This window comes from Zerene cesonia, chromosome 14 (assembly GCF_012273895.1).
Source record: "Zerene cesonia ecotype Mississippi chromosome 14, Zerene_cesonia_1.1, whole genome shotgun sequence".
NCBI lineage: Eukaryota > Metazoa > Arthropoda > Insecta > Lepidoptera > Pieridae > Zerene > Zerene cesonia.
Window position 1 is genome coordinate 1079140 of NC_052115.1, and position 24058 is coordinate 1103197.

At 37.3% G+C, this 24058-nt stretch overlaps 2 protein-coding genes across 2 annotated transcripts in view; both read right to left on the bottom strand.

The window, feature by feature from the left end:
• The window catches only part of LOC119831995 (CD109 antigen), a 25032-nt gene extending 8781 nt beyond the window's left edge, over positions 1-16251 (bottom strand). The window contains exons 1-24 of the mRNA XM_038355573.1: positions 16011-16251; positions 15315-15691; positions 14562-14742; positions 14080-14251; positions 12842-12954; positions 11397-11537; positions 10680-10860; positions 9556-9731; positions 9084-9233; positions 8325-8549; positions 7843-8020; positions 7102-7277; positions 6747-6857; positions 6247-6387; positions 5745-5894; positions 5085-5224; positions 4580-4743; positions 3682-3905; positions 2706-2882; positions 1994-2176; positions 1576-1812; positions 1067-1251; positions 493-595; positions 77-238 (exon numbers count right to left, since the gene is read on the bottom strand). Of these exons, the coding sequence (XP_038211501.1) occupies positions 77-238; positions 493-595; positions 1067-1251; positions 1576-1812; positions 1994-2176; positions 2706-2882; positions 3682-3905; positions 4580-4743; positions 5085-5224; positions 5745-5894; positions 6247-6387; positions 6747-6857; positions 7102-7277; positions 7843-8020; positions 8325-8549; positions 9084-9233; positions 9556-9731; positions 10680-10860; positions 11397-11537; positions 12842-12954; positions 14080-14251; positions 14562-14742; positions 15315-15676 (4032 nt within the window). The 5' untranslated portion in view covers positions 15677-15691; positions 16011-16251. The remainder of the gene's footprint in view (positions 1-76; positions 239-492; positions 596-1066; positions 1252-1575; positions 1813-1993; positions 2177-2705; positions 2883-3681; positions 3906-4579; positions 4744-5084; positions 5225-5744; positions 5895-6246; positions 6388-6746; positions 6858-7101; positions 7278-7842; positions 8021-8324; positions 8550-9083; positions 9234-9555; positions 9732-10679; positions 10861-11396; positions 11538-12841; positions 12955-14079; positions 14252-14561; positions 14743-15314; positions 15692-16010) is intronic.
• A 2484-nt stretch (positions 16252-18735) lies between these two features.
• Positions 18736-24058, bottom strand: part of LOC119831634 (CCHC-type zinc finger protein CG3800) — a 6994-nt gene continuing 1671 nt past the window's right edge. The window contains exons 2-3 of the mRNA XM_038355069.1: positions 20614-20794; positions 18736-19582 (exon numbers count right to left, since the gene is read on the bottom strand). Of these exons, the coding sequence (XP_038210997.1) occupies positions 19327-19582; positions 20614-20792 (435 nt within the window). The 5' untranslated portion in view covers positions 20793-20794 and the 3' untranslated portion in view covers positions 18736-19326. The remainder of the gene's footprint in view (positions 19583-20613; positions 20795-24058) is intronic.

The window sequence follows — 24058 nt, forward strand, 5'->3', positions numbered from 1 at the left end:
CATTTATTGAGGAAGGCTATAGGCTACATGTATAGCACGGACGAAGCCAGGACGCTAGTGACCCCTCCCCCCTCACCTCCCTGCCGCGCAGCTGCGCGCCCGCCTCGCGGTAGAGCTGGCTGTCCTTGGGCACGCCGATGGTGGTGTTGGCGTTGCGGTCGGGCAGCCACGTCACCTCGTAGAACGCGCCCTCGGGGCTCTGGTGCTCCAGCACCCACGACACCGCCATCGATATCACCTGCGCACGCGCATTTTTACGATTACCTTAACTTGGCGCTTGAGAAATAGTGAAATAACAAAATGCTACGGTGATCCACTAAGAACATTAGAAGCACTTAAAATTCCAATTAATAATCTAATATCAGTTTATAAAAGTCATTAAAAAAAATAACAACATAATAAAAAAAAAACATGACTAAATACATTAAATTTAACAATTTCGGTTATTGTTAATTATTTATATATCGAATTGTAATTATTGAAACAACTTACATTAGGGTCAATGTAAATGTAGTTCTCCCATTCGTTGAAAGATGCGTCTTGGAAAATTTTGGCGCAGAAAGATGTTAGCCATACGCTTGACGCAGATTGATTCCTAAAAAAGAATATTACTTTACTCATTTATTTTAAAAGCAATTTAACTTCATACAAAGAAATAAAACACTAATATATTATACAAATTCCGGCATTATGGTTAAACAGCAATTTCTGCCAGGCAACCTGGTATAAAAGGAAATATCAGAAAATTTTGTGATGGTGTAAAGAAAAAAGAATAGAGACCTCTCGTTCTACCATCTATTCTTTTTTTGTAAAGTTAAGGTAGACCTTAACTTTACAAAATTTACACAAAAGCAACTCTATATATATTTTATATCCCGGAATCCTAGATGACCTAGCCAGAATCTATAATTAGTTCTTATTTGTGTAATATTGTTCAAATTGCTGTTCGGTTTTAGTGACGTATACTTAATTCAAACCAATTCTGAATCCGAACCTAAATTCGAATTTCGCTCATTCGATTTTCAAAATTGAAATTTCATCCATTCCATCATACAAAGGCACTGACCAATCGGAGCGGAAGAGCGAGAAGGAGCCGTCCGGCTTGACGTAGGACATCTGGCGCTGGTACAGCACGTTCATGTGCGCGAACGCGTCGCGCTCCAGCGTGCGGTTGCGCTGGTTGATGAGGCGCATGTACAGCGTCAGGTACATGTTCGCCGCGAAGCTGAACATGTTCTGCTCGCCCGACTCCTGCCGCGTGAAATCGTTTTATTGTCATTATTATGCATACGCAATTTGAGTTTATGGTAAATGGATTATTTCATAGCATTTCAGTGGTCATAAACAAACGTGAATCTGAGATAATTGAAATTTTACCATCACTTTTTTAGTGGTAAACTGGTCAATTAGATAAAATTGGGAGGGCAGAAAAATAGAAATTGAAGGGAACAGAAGCGAAGCATATAAAGATAAAGACTTTTTTTTTAATTTTATCCCCACACCACACCGCCATTATTTGTTAAATAAATAATTATTACACAAAACATCAAGAACAAATAGAAAAAGCCCACTAACCATCGGCAAATCCAGCAGGCTGGTGGCGTTAACCGGCATGGTCGGAAACAGGGGTCCCACCACGTCGCCGACGATCGAGATGGTCGCCTTATTGGAGCCGAACACGTAGTACCTGTCCACCTCGTACGGTATGATCGGCGTCTCGGTGACGTTCACGTGCATGTACTGGAACACGTACGCGCGGTTCGACAGGTCCAGCAGCACGGACTGGTGGCGGTGCTGCGGCAGGCCGTCCGCCTGCGAAACGAAAGAGATTCAGATGATACACCATCAGTACATAGCACGCTTAGTACGCTTATTTATTATAAACTACACAACGGTTTTTGATGGTTTTTTTTTGAATAAACAGACTGATTAAAAAAGAAAACAAATCGAAGTGAAGCAGGCGCGGTGCGCGGTGCGCGGTGCGCGTACGCACCTCGACGCGTATGGTCTTGGCGGCGCGGTGCTCGCCGTGCAGCGTGGCGGCGCGCACGCGCACGCGCAGCTCGCCCAGCGCGGCCGGCACCACGGGGATGTGCACGGTGGCCGCGTCGCCCGCCGCGATGTACACGAAGAACTGGTGCTCGCCGAACGACGTGCGCGGGTTGTACGACCGCACCTTGGGGACGCATCATGAATAAACCTATGTTTTACACCAACTCTATGCCTTATGTAGGGACACACATATACAAATAAATACGCCGATCGAAGCTATTTGTCTATCTACCTCATTGTTTCCCGCCGCTTTTACTTTATATCTAAGTCGGTAGCGTTTAAACAGTAGCCTAAGTCACAAAACGTTAAAGATTTTAATAAAATAAGACTAAGTTGGTGCCACACAATAATAAACAAATACATAATAAACAAATAGAAAATGCATATGTTGTGAAATTGAATAATCGTCTGACGAATTTATAGCTCTTTTTGTCGCACTCATAATTAAGATACATAGACGTACTCAATACACTAATTCATGAAACTATTGACTAATATTTTATAATTCATTGAACAAATTAAATTTACAACTATTTTTAAAAAGCAGTTACATTCACGAGTACAAGTAATAACTGAGCTCACAATCGAGAGATACAGAGCGATATAACGTAAGAGAATTTGACACGAGTGCGAGAGGGATAGCAACAACTCACGATGCCGTGCTCCTCCACGTGCACGAACTTGTAGTGCGGCGACGCCTCGAGCACGACGACCGCCTCGATGTCCTGCTGCTGGTAGTTGAACACCACCACGCGCAGGCCTAACTGCTCGCCCTGCCGGCATTGGTCTGGACCCTCCACTTTGATGAAGAACGGCAGGATGCCGACGTACTGGAAAAAATATATTTTTACTAGCTGCGCCCCGCGGTTTCACCGTAGTAATATCGGGAAAAAGGTTCCCTATATGTTATTCCAGTAGTGCAGCTGTCTACGTACCAAATTTCATTGCAATCGGTTCAGTAGCTTTTGCGTGAACGAGCAACAAACACACACACATCCTTACAAACTTTCGCATTTATAATATTAGTAGGATAGGATATAAGTTGGTCGTCCTGGATGTGGGCAGGAAGGATGTCATATTTTTTAGAAGACTGTATGTATATATTTTTTTAATAAAACGTGTATTAAAAAAATAGTGTTATTATTTTTGGTCCTTCCCGTCCGCTTCAAAACATGTGTCCATTAACAGACGATAACAACTTATCTCATAATATATATAAATTAGGTGTCACGTCGTTTGTCCGCGCTAGACACCTAAACTAATCAACCGATTAATGATATTTGTACACTATGCGCATTCTGATCCAACTCAACAGACGTGCAGCTAGTTAGCATGTGTATTATACAAAATGTAGATTAGTGTCGATTTAGATTAATATAAAACATTGGTTTGTATATTGGTCGTATAATTTTAAACATAGATTATTATTCTCGTCTATAATTAATCTAGACCAGTATAACCGTAGACGAGTGTAGCGTGTGGAGTGTAGAGTGTAGAGTGTAGCGTGTAAAGTGTAGAGTGTAGAGTGTAGCGTGTGAAGTGTAGAGTGTAGAGTGTAGCGTGTGAAGTGTACAGTGTAGCGTGTGAAGTGTAGCGTGTAGCGTGTAGAGTGTAGTGTGTCGTACTCACGGTGCAGGGCGCGGGCAGCATGCCGAGGCCGAGCGCGGGCGACATGCTGAAGGCGGACACGGTCCAGTGCGCGGGCACCTGCGGCACGTCCAGCGTGAACACGTAGCGGCCGTGCGGCCCGATGTTCACGTCGCGCCACATCCACACGTTGTCGTACTGCCGCTGCACGCGGCTGAAGCGGAACTTGCGGAAGTGGCTCAGCTCCAGCGACGTGTCGCGCGGGCCTGTGCGACGTCGCAGTTTATTTATTTATTTATTATTCATTGTATACATACACAATACAAAAAATGGCGGACTTCTGGCTATAAGTCATTCCTTATATGCAATGGCCAAAATCTTTAGAACGGATAGACTTTACAAATTGGAATGTTGCCTCTTAGAACCACGGGGCAGCTTTTTGACATAATTATTATTATATATACATTGTGTTAATATAAATTCTGCTAACTGCAGGGTTTCTTTCCTACTTTTCGCTGTAATAACTGGTTTCCGAACCCATGATAAATGGTAAAAGTTTAAAATATTTAAAGAAAATTATTGATGATGTTAATCATTTTAAAATATTTATATAAAGACAGATAATTACAGATTAAAATATATGGTCAAGTTGAAATAATAATTGTCTAGTTTTTCATCTCAATAAAATGACGTCATAGCAACGCGTCCCATGACCATAACCATCAGTAAATGAATTTTTTAAATGACAAACATAAAAACATTAAAATTTCTCTCTAATCCAAATATGAAACTGTGATTAAATATGTATTTAAAAATATGAAATTTGTATGCCAATTGTTTGGCGAATTGTGTGGACTATATTATTGTTGACCATGTGAACTCTGTATTATCACAATTCAAACAAATAAATGATTATTATTATAATTATGGCAACACTCACAGTGCGCCTCGTCCGTCCGGTCGGCGCAGTCGGCGACGCCGTCGCAGTGCTTCTCCACCGGGTAGCAGTTGCCGTCGAGGCACTCGGCCAGCCCGAGGGTGGCGTTGCAGTTGGTGTGCCGCCGGGTCACCGCCACGTCGCTGAACACCACCAGCCCGGCGTACCTGCGGAAGCGTGACGATATGAGATACGATAGCCAATTGAAACGAACAATTTGTTGTGGGATATATCTTGAAGCCTCATTTCAATATATAAACTGAATGTCATTTGATCAATTAAAAAACAAAAATCCATTAAATAAACTTTTCATGTAATCAATATAAACTCAGTATAAAAGCAAAAACGTGTCTCGTGTGAAATTCTGACAAAATAAGACCAACGATGGACCTAGATTTCTCAAGGCCTCAGTCCTCTACTGTAACAATAAGTAGAAAAAAAACAAAACGTTAACAATATTTATTTTGGCCAAAACAAATGTAAATGTATGTAGATAAGAAGAACTCACTCAAAAGTCCGATTGGCGTCTATCCCAAAGCTGGTGGAGGGGAAGTAGACCAGCTCGTCCGCGTCGCCGAAGTGCGAGCGCCACGTGTACGCGAACGTGCCGTTCGTGGCCTCGTCGAACTGCGACATCTTTGATATCACCTGTTGACAATATACGCGTTTTCAATCAAAGCACAGATTTAAATTAAAAATACAAAACACATTTATTAACATATAATCATAATGTAAAATTCTTAAGTAATTGATGAATGATTTAATACTCAATTTTGAGACACTTTAGTATACATAAGCTCGTTTCCCACTTACATAGTTAAACAAACCTTATCTATGTATATCAGAGAGTAAACAATGGCTCACGGACAATTTAAAAAATACCACTGATTACGTTGCTTCTCGATTGAGAAGACTTTTACTTATAATAATTGTACTCTGCGATCCAACTAACAATAGGATCGATTGAGCGTCATTTTGTGACGTCATAGGTTTAAAGTCAATAACGTTTTTTTAAAATTTCGCGTAATCATAAATCGGCAAATAAAATAAATCTTTATTAAACACAAGAATTGTTTCAAAGTAGGTAAGTGACACATTTGACACGTAAACGTCATCGACATAATTGTAGTTTATTGATAAAACTGCAGATAGATGATAAACAAGTGACCTTAGCGTAGGTGAGCTCGTTGCCGGCCTGCATGGTGTAGAACACGGAGTCGATCCCGGAGAGCCCCACGTAGGCGCCGGGCTCGCCGTAGATGGCCACCTCCACGCGCTCGCCCGTGCGGTGCTTGCGGTTGTTTATCGATACCGTGAACTGGAACGTGATTTGTTGTTATTCATATGCGCCAAGAAAATATCATTTTGGACTATAGGGATTCACTTAAATGTTAAAATTTTAACGTGTTTCTTTTATTATAGTTTGAAAACTAACAGTTCTTTACTTTAACTTTTTTTTTTTTCAATAAGCACAGGTAGGTTTTGGATTTGTGTCGATCATTTCTTCCCGGTTAAATCTATAAAAAAATATATATTAGTGCATATGTGCTTGTGTGCATGCGTTATATCGTGGGTGCACGTCTATTTCTGCGCAACGCATGTCTGCGTGCGTGAGTGCGTGCGTGCGTGCGTGCGTGCGTGCGTGCGTGCGTGTGCGTGTGCGTACTCACGTTGTTCCTGGAGATGCCGTTGACGGGGAAGGTGAGCGAGTCGGCGAGCACGACGGCGCGGCGCTGCGCCGCCCACACCACCACGGTGGCGACGGGCGACATCTCCGCCGACAGCGCCACCGCGAACGTGCGCACGCCCTCCTGCGCACCACCACATATTGAGTCGATATTTATATATTCCGACTTATTCATTATAATAAAAGTACAATTTTACTAAAGTATTGTAGTAGACCTTAAAAAAAATTTATTCTGATTCCTAGTGATTTTTTTTAAAGATTGCCAACAACTGCCCTGCTGATGTTTTCTCATTAGGGAAATTCACATACGAGTATGTATTAGATTATTTCAGTATAAAATGATTTCTCAAAATTTACAATCTAACTAAAATCTCTTTTTATATATGTATTATGTCAGTAGCCAGAAAAAACAAAAATCTCGCGCTTTCGTCTTTTATATTAACAAATAAACAAACTAAAAAAAGTTAAATAACACAAACACACCTGCATATTCTCCTGGCCGCTAGTAAGTATAATCCCCTTGGACATGACGACATAGCTGAACGTCTCCATGTAGAAGTTGCTCTGTACGTGGAATATGATGTATTCACCGACCTGAAACAATATATAATTTCAATATAATACAACTCACACTCTCAGGACTATGCAAACCACAAGTCTAATAGGGTATTTGTTAATCTTCATTGCTTGTATTGCATGTTTATAAGCGACTCGGCTCCAGAGATAGGACGCGGGTTCGAACCCGCCTTTTACGTTATTAATTTTTTTTTAAATCTTCCAGCCGAACGTTGTATGTATGAACGTCAGCTCGTGAGAAACAGAGCACCCGGGCACCAACCCTCGCGTTCGTGGTGCTGGTGGAGACGCGGATGTGGTGGTGGTTGGGCGAGTAGTGCGCCACGAGGTGCACGTCGGCGGCGGCGCGGGCGCCGCGCGCGTCCGCCAGCTGCGCGTTCAGCCGGATGCCGGTTATGCCGTCCAGCGTTTCGCGGTAGTTCGGGTCTTTCTCCAGGTCTGTGGAGAGAAGGGAAACGAATTTATAGAAGCCATCCCCGTGATAATTTGCACACTGTTCTATAAAAAATATATATGTCCACAAAAATTAAACGAAACTTTCAATGAGAACTTGTGAGAACCTTATGAGAACTTGTATTTGAACCCGGATTGATCAACTGCCACTAATGGTATATTAAATTTAAATATTATAAATCCTACTTATCCTACTAATATTATAAATGCGAAATTTTGTAAGGATGTAAGTGTGTTTGTTACGCTTTCATGCACAAACTACTGAACCGATTGCAATGAAATTTGGTACATACAGCTGAACAACTGAAATAACATTTGGGCAACTTTTTATCCCGATATTCCTACGGAATACGGACTTACGCGGGTGTAACCGCGGGGCGCACCTAGTATATTCATATATTACAGATCATATTTTAATGTTACTCAAACCTTCCTTTATTTCCTTGTTTCTTTTTTTTCACCAATATTATTCGAATCAATGATATACGCGCCAATGTTGAACAAATAGACGGACAAACCGACATACACTTATAACAATGGGGATACTCACGCAACAGTTTATACAGATCAATCTTCAAATGCCACACAGCGTCATGGCCGGGCACGAGCGTGGGTCGCAGGGGCTCCAGGGCTCCGCCCCGGCCTTCCAGCTGCGCCGTGACAACGAGCGACACGCCGGCCGCCTGCCACGCGGGCAGCTTCGACCCGTCGTGGTACGCTACCACCATCTGCGGAGTTACCGTACAACTTAGGATATAAAAAAAAACATTCTGTTTGTTAGTTTGTTGGTTGGTTATAGGATATATTTTCTTGGGATTTTATAAAAAAAATTTCCTTAAAAATGTCACGCCGCCTTCTTTGAAAATACACGAAGTAAAAAGAAATGTCCACCGCAGCGATGACGCTGACGGAAAGTATATTAATAAAAATTAATTTGCCATTCAAATATCAATAATTATAATTGTAGCTCAATTTTAGTAACATTCGACAATATAAACAAGATCGGCAATCATCAGTCCGCGATATACTCACATAAACATCAAACGGCATGCTCGGCTTGAACACCTGCAGCTCCCCACCGAGGAACGTCACAGACAGGGACGAGTTGTATATCCTCGCTATGCTGTAAGCCTCGATGACGTCATCCAAGAACGGGTCACCCACGGACGCTGTGATGATCACCTCCACCCCGTCTAGAGTCGGCACCAGTTGCGCTAGCTCAGACATTGGGTATTTGAAGTCGTATGTGCCGTTGAACTGCAAGAAAATATGATGGATTTGTTAAATTGGCTTTTTGATTAATTTTTTTGTATTAAATGTAACTTCTTAACGTTTTTAAAATTTGATTAAATACTCTAGTAAGGTGAAAATACACAATTTTATAAGGAAATTATAAGATTTTTTTTAATAGATCGAGATGTGATGATATAAACAGTCTTTTGTAAAAATATACAAAGATAAGAGGACGACACTAAAAAGATGAATGACTATATATCTACTACGCCAGGGGACGCCAAAAATGACAAATATTACTGTAGTGAGCAAATCGTCAAGGTCATTGAGCAATATAATCCCCTTAATGACAATATAGTTTTATATGAAAATGGTTTAAGGTTTTATTATAGAACATAATACATAAGGTACATAGTTTAAAATTATGTCCACTGTTGACTTGGCTCAAAAGTTCTTCTTTTCGTCCAGAATAACATAATAAAAACTTTATGTCTCGAATTTGCTTATAAATCCCATACTTTTGTTATCAGATATTTTAATAAGCAAAAAAACACTTACAAATCTCAAATACGGCAGCTGATCGTATCCCGGCGTGTTATAATAATTGTATGAAGGTGAAGTGGTGTAGGTGTTATAGTTCAGGTTGTTGCCGTGGTTCGCGAAATCGATGGGGTCCGGCTTTGGCATCCAGAATGGATACTTTTCGTCCTGCGAGAATATAAGTTAGTACACTATAAGTTTTAATGAACAAAGTGCACCACATCCAAGACACCCTCTATGAGAAAAAAAATTAAGTTGTTTAGTAAAAAATAGGTATGATTATCGTTATCTTTTTTTTCTTGTTAGCTACGGCGTTATTTTTGTTAAGAAACTTGATTTGTAATCTGACTGCGTAAATCAAGTCTGAAAGTCTGAAAACAATAAAATAATAGTTTTCAAGTGACCTAGAACCAAAAATAAACTTTATACAACATTGAATCATACCCGAAAAAAATAAACCCCATATCCATACTATAGAAAATCAACTTACAAAATTGAACATCCTGGTGACAACCTTCTGCGGGTCGTACCACCAGTCCGGGTGGTCTATCTGGTTGGGTTGTCCGGGCCTATAGTTGATATTCCTCTGGTTGTACTCCTCTTGGCCGTACTCGAACGGTTGGTACGCGCTCTCGTTGTAGAGGTACGGGTTGTAGTTCGGCCGAGCTGGTGGGAAATCATCAAATCAAATAAATAAGCTTTGCCGCAGACAAACTTGCGTGAACAAATATTTCTTATTCGTCATTCCTATACATAAACGATCAGCTACATCACTGCCGAGTGCCCGAATTAGATTGCTCAAATTAAAATGTTTTTATTTATTGTTGTTGAAAATACAAGGCACTATACCGGTAGCTCCGCTTATAAAATAATTTATTGAAATTTGTTTTTCGTTGAATATTTAAATTCGAATTATAGCTTTACCGTCGAAGATACCCTACATTATTGTACAAAGATTGAATGTATTGATTAAGCTCCAGTGGAACCCATGGATGCCATGAGTTCCACAAGCCCCACAGGTTCTTACTGTTATTACCTTTGACTTTTATGTGTATATATACATGTTTTAATTTTTTTAATTGATTAAAAATAAATTATATTTTCTATTCATTAATTACTGTTGTTTCGATCAGTATCGTAGCTAGGTAACCTAAGGCCCTGAGGCAGATAAAAAATTGAGGCCCACTGCTATCAAAACTGGTAAGGTTTTTGAAGTTAAATCTGCTAATAATATAGTTTGAAATATGCGTATATCCATTTGAATATATGTGTGTCAATTCATATAGGTTTATTAATTACTATTTTTGTAGTGTTATTTATTATTTCTTTAGTATTCCGTAGCTCTAGTGGTAGAGCGTTGGCGTATCGTACATATGGTATGGATTCGGTTCCCGTAGAAAAGTTGAGTTCGATCGAGATTTTCTGGTAAGGATCCGCGGGCCCCCTGAGCTTGAGGGCCCCGGGGCACTGTCCCGCCAAGCCCTTTAATACCTACGTCACTGGTTTTGATCGATTTTCTTTTTCTTCATTCTTAAGGATATGTGGATTACATATGTAAATATAATATATGTTTATGACAACGGAATATGGGGTATATCCCTCCTGCTGGCTCACCCCTCGCGTAGGGGTCGGCGGCGGGGCGCGGGTCGCGGGGCCGGTGCTGCGGCACGGGGCGCAGCGTGGCGCGCAGCGTGAGGTTGCCGCGCACGGGCGCGCCCGACGTGTAGTTCGCCATCACGCGCCCGTGGATGTACGCGTCCGTGTTGAAGAAGAACGCCGGCATCGTTATGTTCACCTGACAAACGGACAAATCGATGCCTTGTTACTAGACTAATGATCGCCTCTTTTTGTGGCATAAGGGGCAAATGAACTGGAGGATCGCCTGATGGCAAACGATCACCGCCAACCATGAACTTTCCCAAAGGTAGTGCCTCTGCGAATACACTGCTCGCTATTGAGGGGTAAAGGAGGAACGACTGGCAATAAGGAAAGTGCTGGGAAGGGTTAGGAAATAGAGACGGGTCTGCGCCCCTCCAGCTCTCGCCTATTAAAAGATATATAGTAAAAAAAAACCGAACGGTTTGTAAATAATAATTACCTATCACTCAGAGTCTATTGTATTCGCTCGTTAGAAACCGCTGCCTAATATAAGCATAGGCAGAGTTCACTTGAGACAATTTTTGAGCACGGTTATAAGTCTAGTTATTTATATTCAATATAACATAATAACTAAAAATAATAATTAATATTTACAATAAAAATGTTCAAGTAGCCATCTTTTAACTTCAATAAATAAACACTTACGTTAGAGTAGTAAACCAACTAGCTCACCTCGAACCTCGTCTGGTAGTACTCCTCGACGAGGAAGCTCGCCTCCTCCGTCTGGCCGAGCGCCTCCACGCGCACGCGCCACTCGCCGAACTGCGGCTGCTCCGACATCTGGTACTGCAGGCTCACCGTGCCGAAGTTGCTCTGCCGAGTGACAATCTCATAACCAATCTGTTTGATGCTTCAGAACCACACACAACAATGCTTAATTTATGTCACATTAGATAGTACTAGCTTTCCGCCCGCGGCTTCGCTCGCGTAGTCAAGGAAAACTCGCATAATTCCCGTTCCCGTGCTATTTTCAAGTTACTACCATAAACATTTTTTCGGGTCTTAAACTATCTCTATACTAAAATTCCGTCTAAATCGGTTCAGTGGTTTGGTAAATGCGTAACAGAGATAGAGACAGAGTTACTTTGGTATTTATAATATTAATATAGAAGGGAAGTAGGGATAGCCTAATTTTGTGGTATGATAATTATGATATATGAAAAATGTTTAAAACTGGTATTATCGGTCTGTGTGCCGCAGTTGGTTTGTAGAAATTTAGAATAGCAATTGTATTTAAAATCCGTGGAATGTTAAATCGCATTAGAAACACACAGTTGAATATAAATATTATGAAAATTTTGTACATAAAATTAATTTGAAAAGAGCAACTGCAGAGTTTTATGCCGTCTATTCTCAGTATAAACTGCTACGCAGAAACTGGTCGTATCACAATTTAAAGGCGATTCTATTTCTCTTATTCTTAAAACGGTGAAGGAAAACATCGTGAGGAAACCGGCATGCCCAAGAATCAAAAGTTCGACGGCATTTAAATATAACATACTCTCTAAAAAGAAAGGTTTAAATTGAATAAAAACCTATGTTACCCCAAAACATTTTTACCCATGTAAATAATTGTAACAATGAATACTCTTTTTATTCTATTGTACACGCCAATGTGTTTAATCAAAATCCTTCCATCCATGAAAGCACTTATTGACTTAGACCAATGTGTTTTAATCCCTTAATCTCTATTTACGTAACGTGTTACTGTTTATAAGCGAAATGTGTTGTTTTATTGGGAATATCGAGTATCGCCTTTGTTCCTTGTGAGAATCAGATTTTATTATGTTTTGTATTGTGATCATATAGCACTATACGTGTCGGAAAATGACACGCAATTTCACGTTCATTTTATACTTCTCTGTTGTTCATATGGAGCGAAACTGATCCTTGTATAATATCCATAAGGAGGAAAAAAAAATTTTTTTTTCTTTCTTAAAAGTATGCTATTGAAATTTTTTTTTTTTTAAATATAGATTGACTCTTTTAGAAGACCTAGCAAATATTGTGTCTAAGGTTGTTTTATTCGCATAAAAGATGAGTATCTTCTTATAAGTTTATGGAAAACTATTTTATAGTGCAAATTATATAATAATAGCCAAAAAAAAATACGTTACCTGTCGGGAAAGCCATCTTTTCATGATTCGTCCATTGGGATCCAAAATGAAGACATCTATGGCTCTACCAAATGCTTTTAATTCTGTGTTGATTGGAATTACTCGGAATCGCACTAAAAAGAAGAGACAGAAAATCTTACTTTTGTACAATGAATGTTAAGCAAATTGTTCAAATTTCCCTGTGGGGTATGGGACGGATGCACTGTTTCACTGATCAATCTTCTTTATAGACACAGGCTTCCCTGCCAGACCGAGGTTTTTTCTTATTTTAGTACCCATCGAGAATTGAATCAAGGACCCCTAATTCGGTTCACGGACAGTCACACCACTGTACCAAGGAAGCGGTCTCACAATGAATATAACTTCCTACTAATTTAAATTGTTTAATAAGATGTTATTATCGCTCCTGGACAGGCGCTTCTATACATTGATACAAGACACATATGTGTTGACAACAATGTGGTATTTATTATATTTGCCTTTTATAAATTACAAACTATTTCAACTCCAACTGGGTTGACATGTGGATAGATAGGATAGAATTTTCGGTAAGATTTCACTGGGCAAGCTATTTAGGAAGAATATGAGAAATAAATTAAACATTCTGAAATTATTATTTTACATAAAATGATACTGTATATAATATAAAGTTAATATATCATGAACATAAATAAAACGCAGATGCGACTACAACTTGCCAACTAGGTTAGAGTTAATGCACTAGATTTGAGATCTAGATTGCAGTTTAAATCTAAATGCATCCGTTATCATTGTGTAACACGTGTTTTAGACCGGCAAATGTAAGTATCTATTTAATGCAATGCAATACAATAAGCAATAGTTGATTAAAAGGGAAACAAAAAAAATTCACCACAAAGTAAAAATCACATGTTTATTCAATGGGATTTTTAGTTTTTAAAAATATAATTAACAAATATTTAGTAGTAGCTACGCCCCGCGGTTTCACCCGCGTAAGTCCCGTAGGAATATCAGGATAAAAAGTTGCCTATATGTTATTCCAGATGTCCAGCTGTCTACGTACCAAATATCATTGCAATCGGTTCAGCAGTTTTTGCGTGAAACAGTAACAAACACATACACATCGTAGTATTAGTAGGAAAGAGGAAATAAGATTAGTACGATAAGTAAGATAATATTATTTCGTAACTTGTAACGAAAATAAGGGCTGCACAGATTTTATATTTTTTATATATTATTTATACAGAGTAAACACATACCAGTCTGTCCCTGCATATAAACTGGTTTGTCCATTTGTATGAATATTGTCATGAACCTCTGAGAGAAGTCCAGCTGTGTCTCGTTGGCGAAAGCAGTTCCACCGAAGGGATCGTCCAAGTAGAGACCTTCTACACGTAACTTATAGTCGCCGGGCACAGATGTTGGCGGTACCTGAGTGTATGGAGGGAAATCTTTAATCTGAATGTCATTTAAACTAACACAAAAACATTGATTACTAGATAGATACTAGCATTCGAATTTGGGCATAACTATGTACAAAATTTGTGAAATTAATCACACTTCACAAAATGCTCCTTTGAGATAAAATGGGAATCCTGATATCTGGGCGGAGCCAGTATGAGCGTCTTTTCTTTATAATGGTGAGGAACACGCGCAACTCTATTTAGTTAATAAATTTATAATCCCAATTTAAGTTATCATCATTAGACCTTGACAGATTAATAATAAGAAAGTAACTTACTCTCATATTCAGAATCTCAGGTACACCCTCCTTCACCTTCTCAACGACATGAGCCATTTCCACTCCGTTACAAGATATAGATGCTCTTATTGTCATCTGCAGTCTTGCTTTCAATATATTTGCTGATATTTTATATATTTGACCAGGACGGACCATTTTTGATGCTACTATAAAATATGTTCTGAAAAAAGTTACTATTTCAAAAAAATCTGTATAAAAAGATCTGTAATTAAAATCGCCAAATGATTTAAGTCTATAATAAATATTCGCCTTATTTTAAACACACTTGTGTTCAGCCGTCCTTACCCTTAAGTTAATTAAAAAAGGGGTTATATTGTACATTTCATACAAATTGGTCTATTTACTTTTGAGCTAGACTTTCTAATAAAAATATGTAATATAGGAAGAAATTCAACTTTAACATTGAATGTAAATGCAAGTTGAGTTTCAATTGTTTATCTAATTAATGCATAAGCCAAGGGCTACATTCATGGAGGTAGAGTAAGAGCTAATTAAATATAAATTTAATCTATTGTGTGCTAATAAAATATGTAAACTGTGTGCCTTGCTCTATTGAATACTTGATCATATACATGTATACATCAGCATGCATATCTTTCCTTATTTTCTGGCAGATTTGTTAGATAAAAAATCAATTAAACAATTTTGAAACATAAACTGAACTTCACATTCCTACTTTTGAAATTATAAATTTTATATTTAATAGTGTTAATAATTACTTAAAATACTTACGCCTCATTAATAATAACACTATCATGTTCCAATTCACCGCCTTTGTATGATGTAGGAAAATTTCTGTTCGAATCCCACACAGGTCGAGGTGTATTTTCAGGTGTATAAACATTCTGGTTTACATCATTACGGTTATCATACTGATTATATCTTTTATCCGTTGCATAGGGATTGTCATACTGGTTACGATTTTGAAACCTTCGATTTGGGTCATACGGATTATCATATCGAGGGTCATTAGTATTGAGGTAGTCATTGGTTGGGTTTACTTTGTTGTAATCTGTGTTGTAAGTTGGTGTAGCATATTCTTGACCCGCGCATATTTGTAATATGAGCAATGGAGCTATGTATATGAGATTCATTCTTCAGTCTTTTACCTGTGGACAAATTATTTTTTTTTTATATTAATATCTATGCCATTAACCAAAAGAAATTCGATATTTCAGTAGGCTTTGATAAGAGCTATTAATGGGTTTATTTTTAAAGTAGTTAACTTATTGAATCGTGATTCAAAGCAAAGTGTTAACTTCATAAACGTTTGTTTACTGTTTGTCATCAACCTTTTCTTACTCCGGAACATGTATAAACTCACACGCAATAGAAGCGTTACAAAGTTTTTCATTAGCTTTACTACATACAGGTCACATTTATAAAATATAAGACTAGATTAACCTTAATATTAATTCAATAACTTACTTATTTTTAACCGAAGTTGACGCCCATGGAAACGGTTGACTTTGTATTGTTTTAAATAAGAAACACTATATGCTTAAAACACTATACACACTATGACACATTTATTTATTAAAGTTATTGTTTGAAAGTTTCTTTTATAAATCAAAAACAAGTTCGTTATACCGTTCCATTACTGAATTCATACGAAAAAGTAAAGCCCAAACTTGTTTCGCGCAGCCGCACCACACCCGGTGAATGAGTGACTGTTAGAGTTGCCATACAAATTATTTGTAATTTGGAGCGTCACTTCCATTATGTACTATAGATATAAAAAAATAAAGGATTAAAATATTACAATAAAATAACTTCATCTAAAAATAAAATAAGGCAAGCATGTATGAATATAGTGAATACAAATCACATTTCAAATTATAAATGGATTTTTTGAATGTATGTCCGTCTATCAGGCTGAAACTATTGAACGGATTTCGATAAAATTTGTTATATAGACAGGGTATGAGCTAACTTGGGTGATAGGATACTTTTTGTCCCGATTAAATGCTCCCTTGCGATAAAATAGGAATCTCTATATCCGGGCCGTGTCGGGACGAACGTCTAGTTACAAAATATTAATCTTACTGACATATTGGTAAGAGTAATAATGTAGATTGTATAAAAATACTGCGTTTCCTCAGCGGCGAGTTTAGAATTGAAATTTTGAAAAAATGTTGTGTAATTGTGTGTCCAATTTTAACTTTTTGTGTCCTATAGTTTTCGAGAAAAATGGTTGTCGCTACTCGCTAGGGAAATAAGGTGGCATCTATACTCCCAGCGATAACTGTTTTTCACGATTTTCTCGAAAACTACAGGACCCACCAATAAAAAAATTTACATTAAACAACAAATCACACACATAATATTAATAACCAGCTGTTCGCTTCGGCTTCTCCCGTGGTACATATATAGCTTAAGTCACTCAGTGAAGTTACAACTTGCAAGTGGTGAAAGATTTTTGAAATCGGTACAGCAGTTGCGTTGAAAACGATTTTTTACACCTTGGGTCCGAAAAACCCTTACGGACTCTTGTTTTTTCTATAATTAATATAATGTCTATGTTACTTGCAGATAATGTAGCTTTCTAATCGTGAAAGAATTTTTAAAAATCGGTAGAGCAGTTTTTGAGTTTATCCATTACAAATTTCCTCTTTATAATATTAGTGTAGATTAGAAAGTTAGAAAAAATCGAAAAATTTCCTGTTGAGCGAATACACATGGCGGTTTTATATTAATGAATTACCTACTCTCTTTTCGTTTGAGGCACAAGAGTACTTTGATATATCAGTTAAGAGGCTGCACTGCAGCCGTAGATATATATCTATTCGATATTTTACTTCCTTCGTTTTAATGATAAAAATTTACACACATACTTATACACCGATATACCTTACATACGCAGATTTAATTGATCTAAGACGTAAATATAATTTTTGTGTGTGGGAGTTAAGCAGGCTTTGCCACAAATTGGGCTATAAAGTACCACAACTCCATAGAAGACCGGCGTGAAATAGTAGCGTGCTGGTGCTTCGTACGGTGAGTGGGAGAGTCGGGAGTCAGTCCTTTCCTTTATTCCTCCCTTTTAAATTTAAAGTCTGCAATACATTTGCAAATGCGCAGGACTGCAATCGACCTTAGGCCTAGGTTCATTGGCAGAGTCCTCTCTCCGATTCGTTTTACGTCAAGCTTTCAGTTTAAAAATAAATAATCCATTACACATTACATTACGACCATGCCAACACCACCATTTGGTTGGTTCATTAAATTGTACTATTCGCTAAATTAGCGTTGCTAAATATGGATATATATGGACGATTTCTGTACAGTGTATTATGCAGGTTACCTTTGTTTGTATCAATAAAATGTCCCTTATAGTTGGGCTCTCCATTTATTTAACAGCGACCATATTTCTCACTCAAACGCTCGTTAAGTAGCGTGATGTCATTTAATATAGAAGACTTTTAGTACAAGTTCTATTTGCTATGTACCTATACAAACTAAGGTTATATATTGCCAGCTGTTCGCCCCGGCTTCGCTTGTGGTACATATATAGCCTGTCACTCAGTGAAGCAGCTCTCTAATGGCGAAAGAATTTTTGAAATCGGTCCCGTAGTTTTTGTGTGAAAAGATCACAAACATACGTGCAAATCTTTACTCTAATATATTGGTATAGAAGTATAGTGCATGATTTCTTTCGTCATATGTGCAAATAAGTGCCTGTAAGCTTATTGGGTAGACGTACGTAGCGCAAGTAACGCTTTATACTAACTTTTCATATCTTTTTCCAATGTGAAAAAAACATCATGTTCCTCCCAATTATTTTTCTTTAAAAGTACAGCATACTAATAGTTTTCTCTTTCACAGCCTTCCTACCATCATCACATATACTATAAGCACTAATTATCATAATCTTTAGAATCAATTGTTATCGATATTTTTATAGATAAACAAACAGTAAATTAGACTGTAAAGTGAAGCTGCTTTTTTCTTTTTTTTTCTATAGTGTAATGATAATTTTTATTTATATGTGATTTAGGTGTTTGTGTGATTGTGTGGCGAGAATCAGGGCAAGAGGGAAAACTTATTGAAAATAAGGCAAGATTTTTATTATCTCCCACTGAAGCTGATACTTTACATTCGATGTGTTCACTGTACAGGCACATTGTAAGGGATAACAAAATAAAAAATATTCTGATTAATGAAATTCTAATTAATTAACCACTGAATTCTCCACAAATCAGCAGGACCTCATAAACAAAGGAATTATAAAAAAACAAAGATTAACTGATAGTTATAGTCGAAGATATGAGGGAAAGGGCGCCTCCTGCTTAACGACAAAACGAGCAGGAGTCCCGACAGGGTCACATCTCCGGGGTCTCCACAACATTGAAAAGTCATCATACGCCAGCAACCAATTTATCTTTTGACAAATAAATCTGTACAAAATATATTAAATATATACTCTGTAATGCTAAAAACTGTAACGCTACCTCATCAATAGTTCAATCACGATTATTAAATGATTTAAAAACACAACTTCACGTGCAAGAACAAACATTAACCTACGGCGAACACCGCGCGGGAGACCTATATACAAGTCAACATTAAACCCTCAGTCTCTGCGTACCGCTGCTTATAATTCCGTTGTATTAATTTCATCTCGTACAGTCTGTGGCCTTACGATCTAATGCTTAACGCGTCCTTTGCTTACAGTCCGTGCGTGGCATCATAATATACATAGTTGAATTTGTTTATAATGTGTATAGGGGGTGCGGGTCTCGTGTTAGTTCCGCTCGGCCTCGGGGCACTCGCGGCTGATGTGTCCGGGCTTCCCGCACACATAGCAGGTCTTGGTTCCGTCGGGGCAGTTGCGCGATATGTGGCCGGCCTTGTTGCAGTTGTAGCAGGTCTGGTTGGAGCTGTCGCGCCCGCCCTCGGGGCAGTTCCGCGCGATGTGCCCCGTCTTGTTGCAGTTGTAGCACGACGGCTCGTCCGGGCTCTGCGCGCACTCGCGCGCTATATGCCCCGTGCCGTTACATCTGGAAACATTGACACTACATTAGCTTTTCCTTAATACGCAAATTCTGTGGCCGTTTTCATAGTTCTGTTTAGCTTATCTGCTAGTTAAAATGACACAATGTAATATATAATGTGAATAGTATGCCAAAGTGTCATAGATACTAATAGTATCTAAACATGTACATATGCATAAAATTTCAATTCCAGCTGAAGTGTTTGCTTTGTAGTGATGATTAAGGTCTAGAAGTAGTTTACATAACAAATGTATGGTATGTGGCCAAGTTATTGTAACATACAATTGAAAATAAAACAAATATCATGAAACTTAAAATTTCAAGTTACATATATTTATTTTCATAAATATGCATATTTTCATTTTCTTTCGTACACATTATAATAATTAGGATTATAATTTGTAACTCATACTTTTACTATTCGTTCTTAAAATTATACGTTTTTCTGTCAATCACTTGACTAAGCTTATTTCCAAGTTAAATAATATTAAATGAAATTAAAAGATATACGTAAATTTTTATATGCATACACGATTTTACACGTCCGGCCAAGTTCAATGACTTGTGATAAAATTAGTATTGTTAATTCGCCAGTACCGAATGTAGATCGATTCGGTCAGGGTCAGGTTCAATGACGCGACATTCTTAGAGAAATATTTTATATGTAACTACTTGGTTACACAACAAACCATATAATAAAAACTTCAAGCGGTCGTTATATCGACCGAGTCCTCCATAATAATTAGATGGGATTCTTTGACGAAACGCTTTGCGAGCATATTAATGCTATGCTATGAAATATTATAATATATTTTTACCAACAAACTAATCCACCTTCACACGCAAGGCACCAGCTTTCAAATAAAATAATCATCAAAATTGGTTGACCCAGTAAAATTTATGAAGTAAAAAACAAAAAAAAAATACAAAATATGTATGTATGTAATGTATGTCTATAAGAAACTTCACCTAAGAGCTTAGTGGTTCGGTTTAAGCTGCGTAAATGAAGAAAAAAATTAATTTGCGACATCACGCACCTGTAGCAACGGTCGGCCTCTTCCTTGCAGTCGCGCGCAAAGTGGCCTGTGCGGTTGCATTTGAAGCACTTCTCCCGTTGCCGGTTGAAGCCAGCGTCGCGCGAGGCCACGCCGCCCTGCGTGCACTCGCGGGCGAAGTGGCCGGTGCGATTGCACTTGTAGCATACGCTTGAACTCATTTCTGAAACAATTGGGATGGTGCGGGTCGGTCATAATGTTTTAAAATGTATCAAATATTTGTATGTATCAAATATAAGTATGAAAAGCTTCATTTATTCGGTCGACTGATTCGTTGAATATTTCACGATTTGGTACATTTTATAATATGTGAGGGACACCGGCTATTAACCTCAAAAACTCTCTATAGGAAGTTTTTTGATTGTAAAAAACTATTGTTGGGCTACGGAATACATTAAAGTATTGTAAAATAAATTTTACAACTCACAATCTTTCTTAAGAAACAACGCAATAAAACAGATTTATCTCCATAAAATAATGAAGAATATTTTTTTAACAATTTCTTTACGTGCATGTTATGATGTTCTCTTGACGCTTTTAAATTTTATTTCAATCAGTTCATAGATAAAAAAAAGTTAATTTAGTTATAACACATCTAGCACCTCATTGTTCGCTTTAGGAAGTGTCGACGGAATTGAAATTTTCTGCGCAGGGGCGTATATTCTGTTATTTATAGTGAGTCAATTATGAATAATTTTGGCTTAGCACCGCAAAAATTTCACTATCAAATCGTTCTTTATTTTATACCAAATGTCATGTACATACAATACAGTATAAACAAAACATTTCATATTTTCTATTTTAATAGAGACATGTATGTGTAAATTAAGTATTTAAATTACCAGATGCATGTAACCAGCTGAATGCACAGCTGTTCGAAGTAAATATGCATGTTTTTCATTACATTCTGTACGGTTATATTTAGTTATTTACAACTTTCAGAACAGATGTTTAAGAAAATTCACTTAATTAACATTGCATTTGACAATTTGTCATTGGGATCAGAAATTCTGGAAATAAATATTATTAGCGATATGTCTTAACTTCTATTCTTTACTTTTAGCTTCGTAAAATTAGCTTCCATAAAATTTAACTGTTGGGTCGTGATAAGAAATCAGGTTTTCGTCCCGGTATGAGAAGGCGCTCCACCTGTTGCATGTGTTGTGTTTGTGTGAAACATTAGTAACGCACTTTCACCCGAGTATCATTACATAGTTGAAACCTTCCGTCAAAACCTGCTTCGGAAGTCAACCATACTGTTTCGTCACTCGATCTATTACGATAAGATCACGAGAACGACGACCTATGCAGTCGTTATAAAAATAAAGCAATGCTAAAATAGCTATTTACACGTGCACCATAGAAATAATCAATATCGTTATTTATCGTTGCATCGGTCATGCAACAGCTTATGGCCTTTTAATAGTATCATTTATTATACATCATTAATAACTAATAACTGTTATAATAACTAACAATCAACTGTTGATACTTTAATATCTTAATCAGATATGCAAGAATGCATCCATTTCATAAGAGGCGCCGTCATTGAATGACCTCTTTTCTGGACTTTCGTTGACACGAAGTCAGTTTAGCCAACGTCTGTACGGTCGTTACCCCGCATTGCATCTCTGTCTAACGTTGGCATGTGAAAGAGAGTGAATTAGAACTGTTATATGAGCTGAGTAACGTATTCTTGACCCTGTCTGATAAGCGCGAGCGCATCGCGTCTTGCAGTTGCAGCTCCAACAATTGTATCGCGTTGAACACAAATTAATAAACACGATAGGGAATGTAATTCAGCTGGTTACGTTTCGTACCACCAATCAATGGATACAGAGATAAATGGATAAGTGTGGTTATACATTTGAATATTTCAAAGCTCATTTGAACGATTTCGCCATGTTTGGTCATTTGAAACATGACTCATAATTTTTTTGTTAGTATTGATAGTGCTGCAACATATTTAAACTATTATTTCATTATATAAAAATAGTATTGACTGTCCTTCACCTTTCACTTGGTGAAGCAATTTTTATAAACTCAATTATCTTAAGATAGGTAGGTTTTCAGATACTTTGATACATCAAAGAAGTAAAATAATGAAAATGAGTGAATAGATTTTCAATTAAATCCATATACGAGTAAAACGACAATACGACGGTATGGTAGAATACGACAAAACTTAGGGGCAAAGAGAGAATCAGAACATTGTATGCTAACAATTATGTGCTTGACATCATGTTTTTTTAGTAAATTTTTTTTTTCGTAAACATAAACAATTTTTAATTAAATAGTGCATAATAATTAAACATATTTCTCTGCTTACCTATATTTAATTGGACTGATATATAATAAAATTTTTTTAACACAACTGACATCAAAATTTTGTAAATTTTATTTGACTTTTATCAAAACATCTAGTTGGCCAAAATAAATATACATAAACTCAAAATTTATAGTAACACTCAATTTGATTGAAGAAAAATAATGAACTTTCCATTAGCGAACGCTAGCGGACTGCCCTAGCTTCGCCCATGGTACATATATTGTCTATATGTACCATGGGCATATAGCAGTCAGGGATCACATAGAACCTTTTGTTCATCACTCTTCTCGCTTACATTATTAGTATAGATATTTTAAACTTGGTGGCTATTAAATTCTTAATATTTACTCAAATAAAAAAATATTCGCTGATTTTACATTTTGAAAATTTTTTTGATTCTTAATAATGCTGTAAATGAAAAATGTGCATCTGAATCTACTGATACTGATTAATTAATAGCGATTTGACATCATGACATCTGCCAACCCGCACTTGGCCAGTAGTGAATTATGGCATTACTCTCATAATAGTGTAAAAAATTAAACATTTTAAAAATAGTATTATCATTCAAATTAGTGAGTCTAAGAATATATCAATATTAAATGATTTACACTTGCGAGTTGGGACCATCATTAGATTCTATATCTTAAGAGTGTCAGGGGCTGATTATTATTTTTTTTTTGATATAATCATTATCAGTTATAGCAAGATTTCACAATGTTCCCACCACATGCTTAATCAATGCATGAAAAATCCCTGATGTTTAAATTTCTAGCTTTTCTATTCCTAGCAAAATTTATGTTTAAGTTTCTACCCATTATTTAAATGCTTGTAAGAGCCGAACATTAACTTAATACCAAATTGTGACTCATTTTAAATCACTGTGTAGTACCTAATAACAGCTTCCTAAAACACACATTTTCCTCATGTACCATAAAGCAGATAGCATACTTTTACGGATACCTGAGCAATAAATGAAGTTTTAACAAGAACTTCAACCTGTTTTATCTGTTGTAATTGAGAATTCATGACATATAATAAGGTGAATGAAACTATTATTCATATATCAATGTTAAGGTTATAAATGGGGGGGGGGGG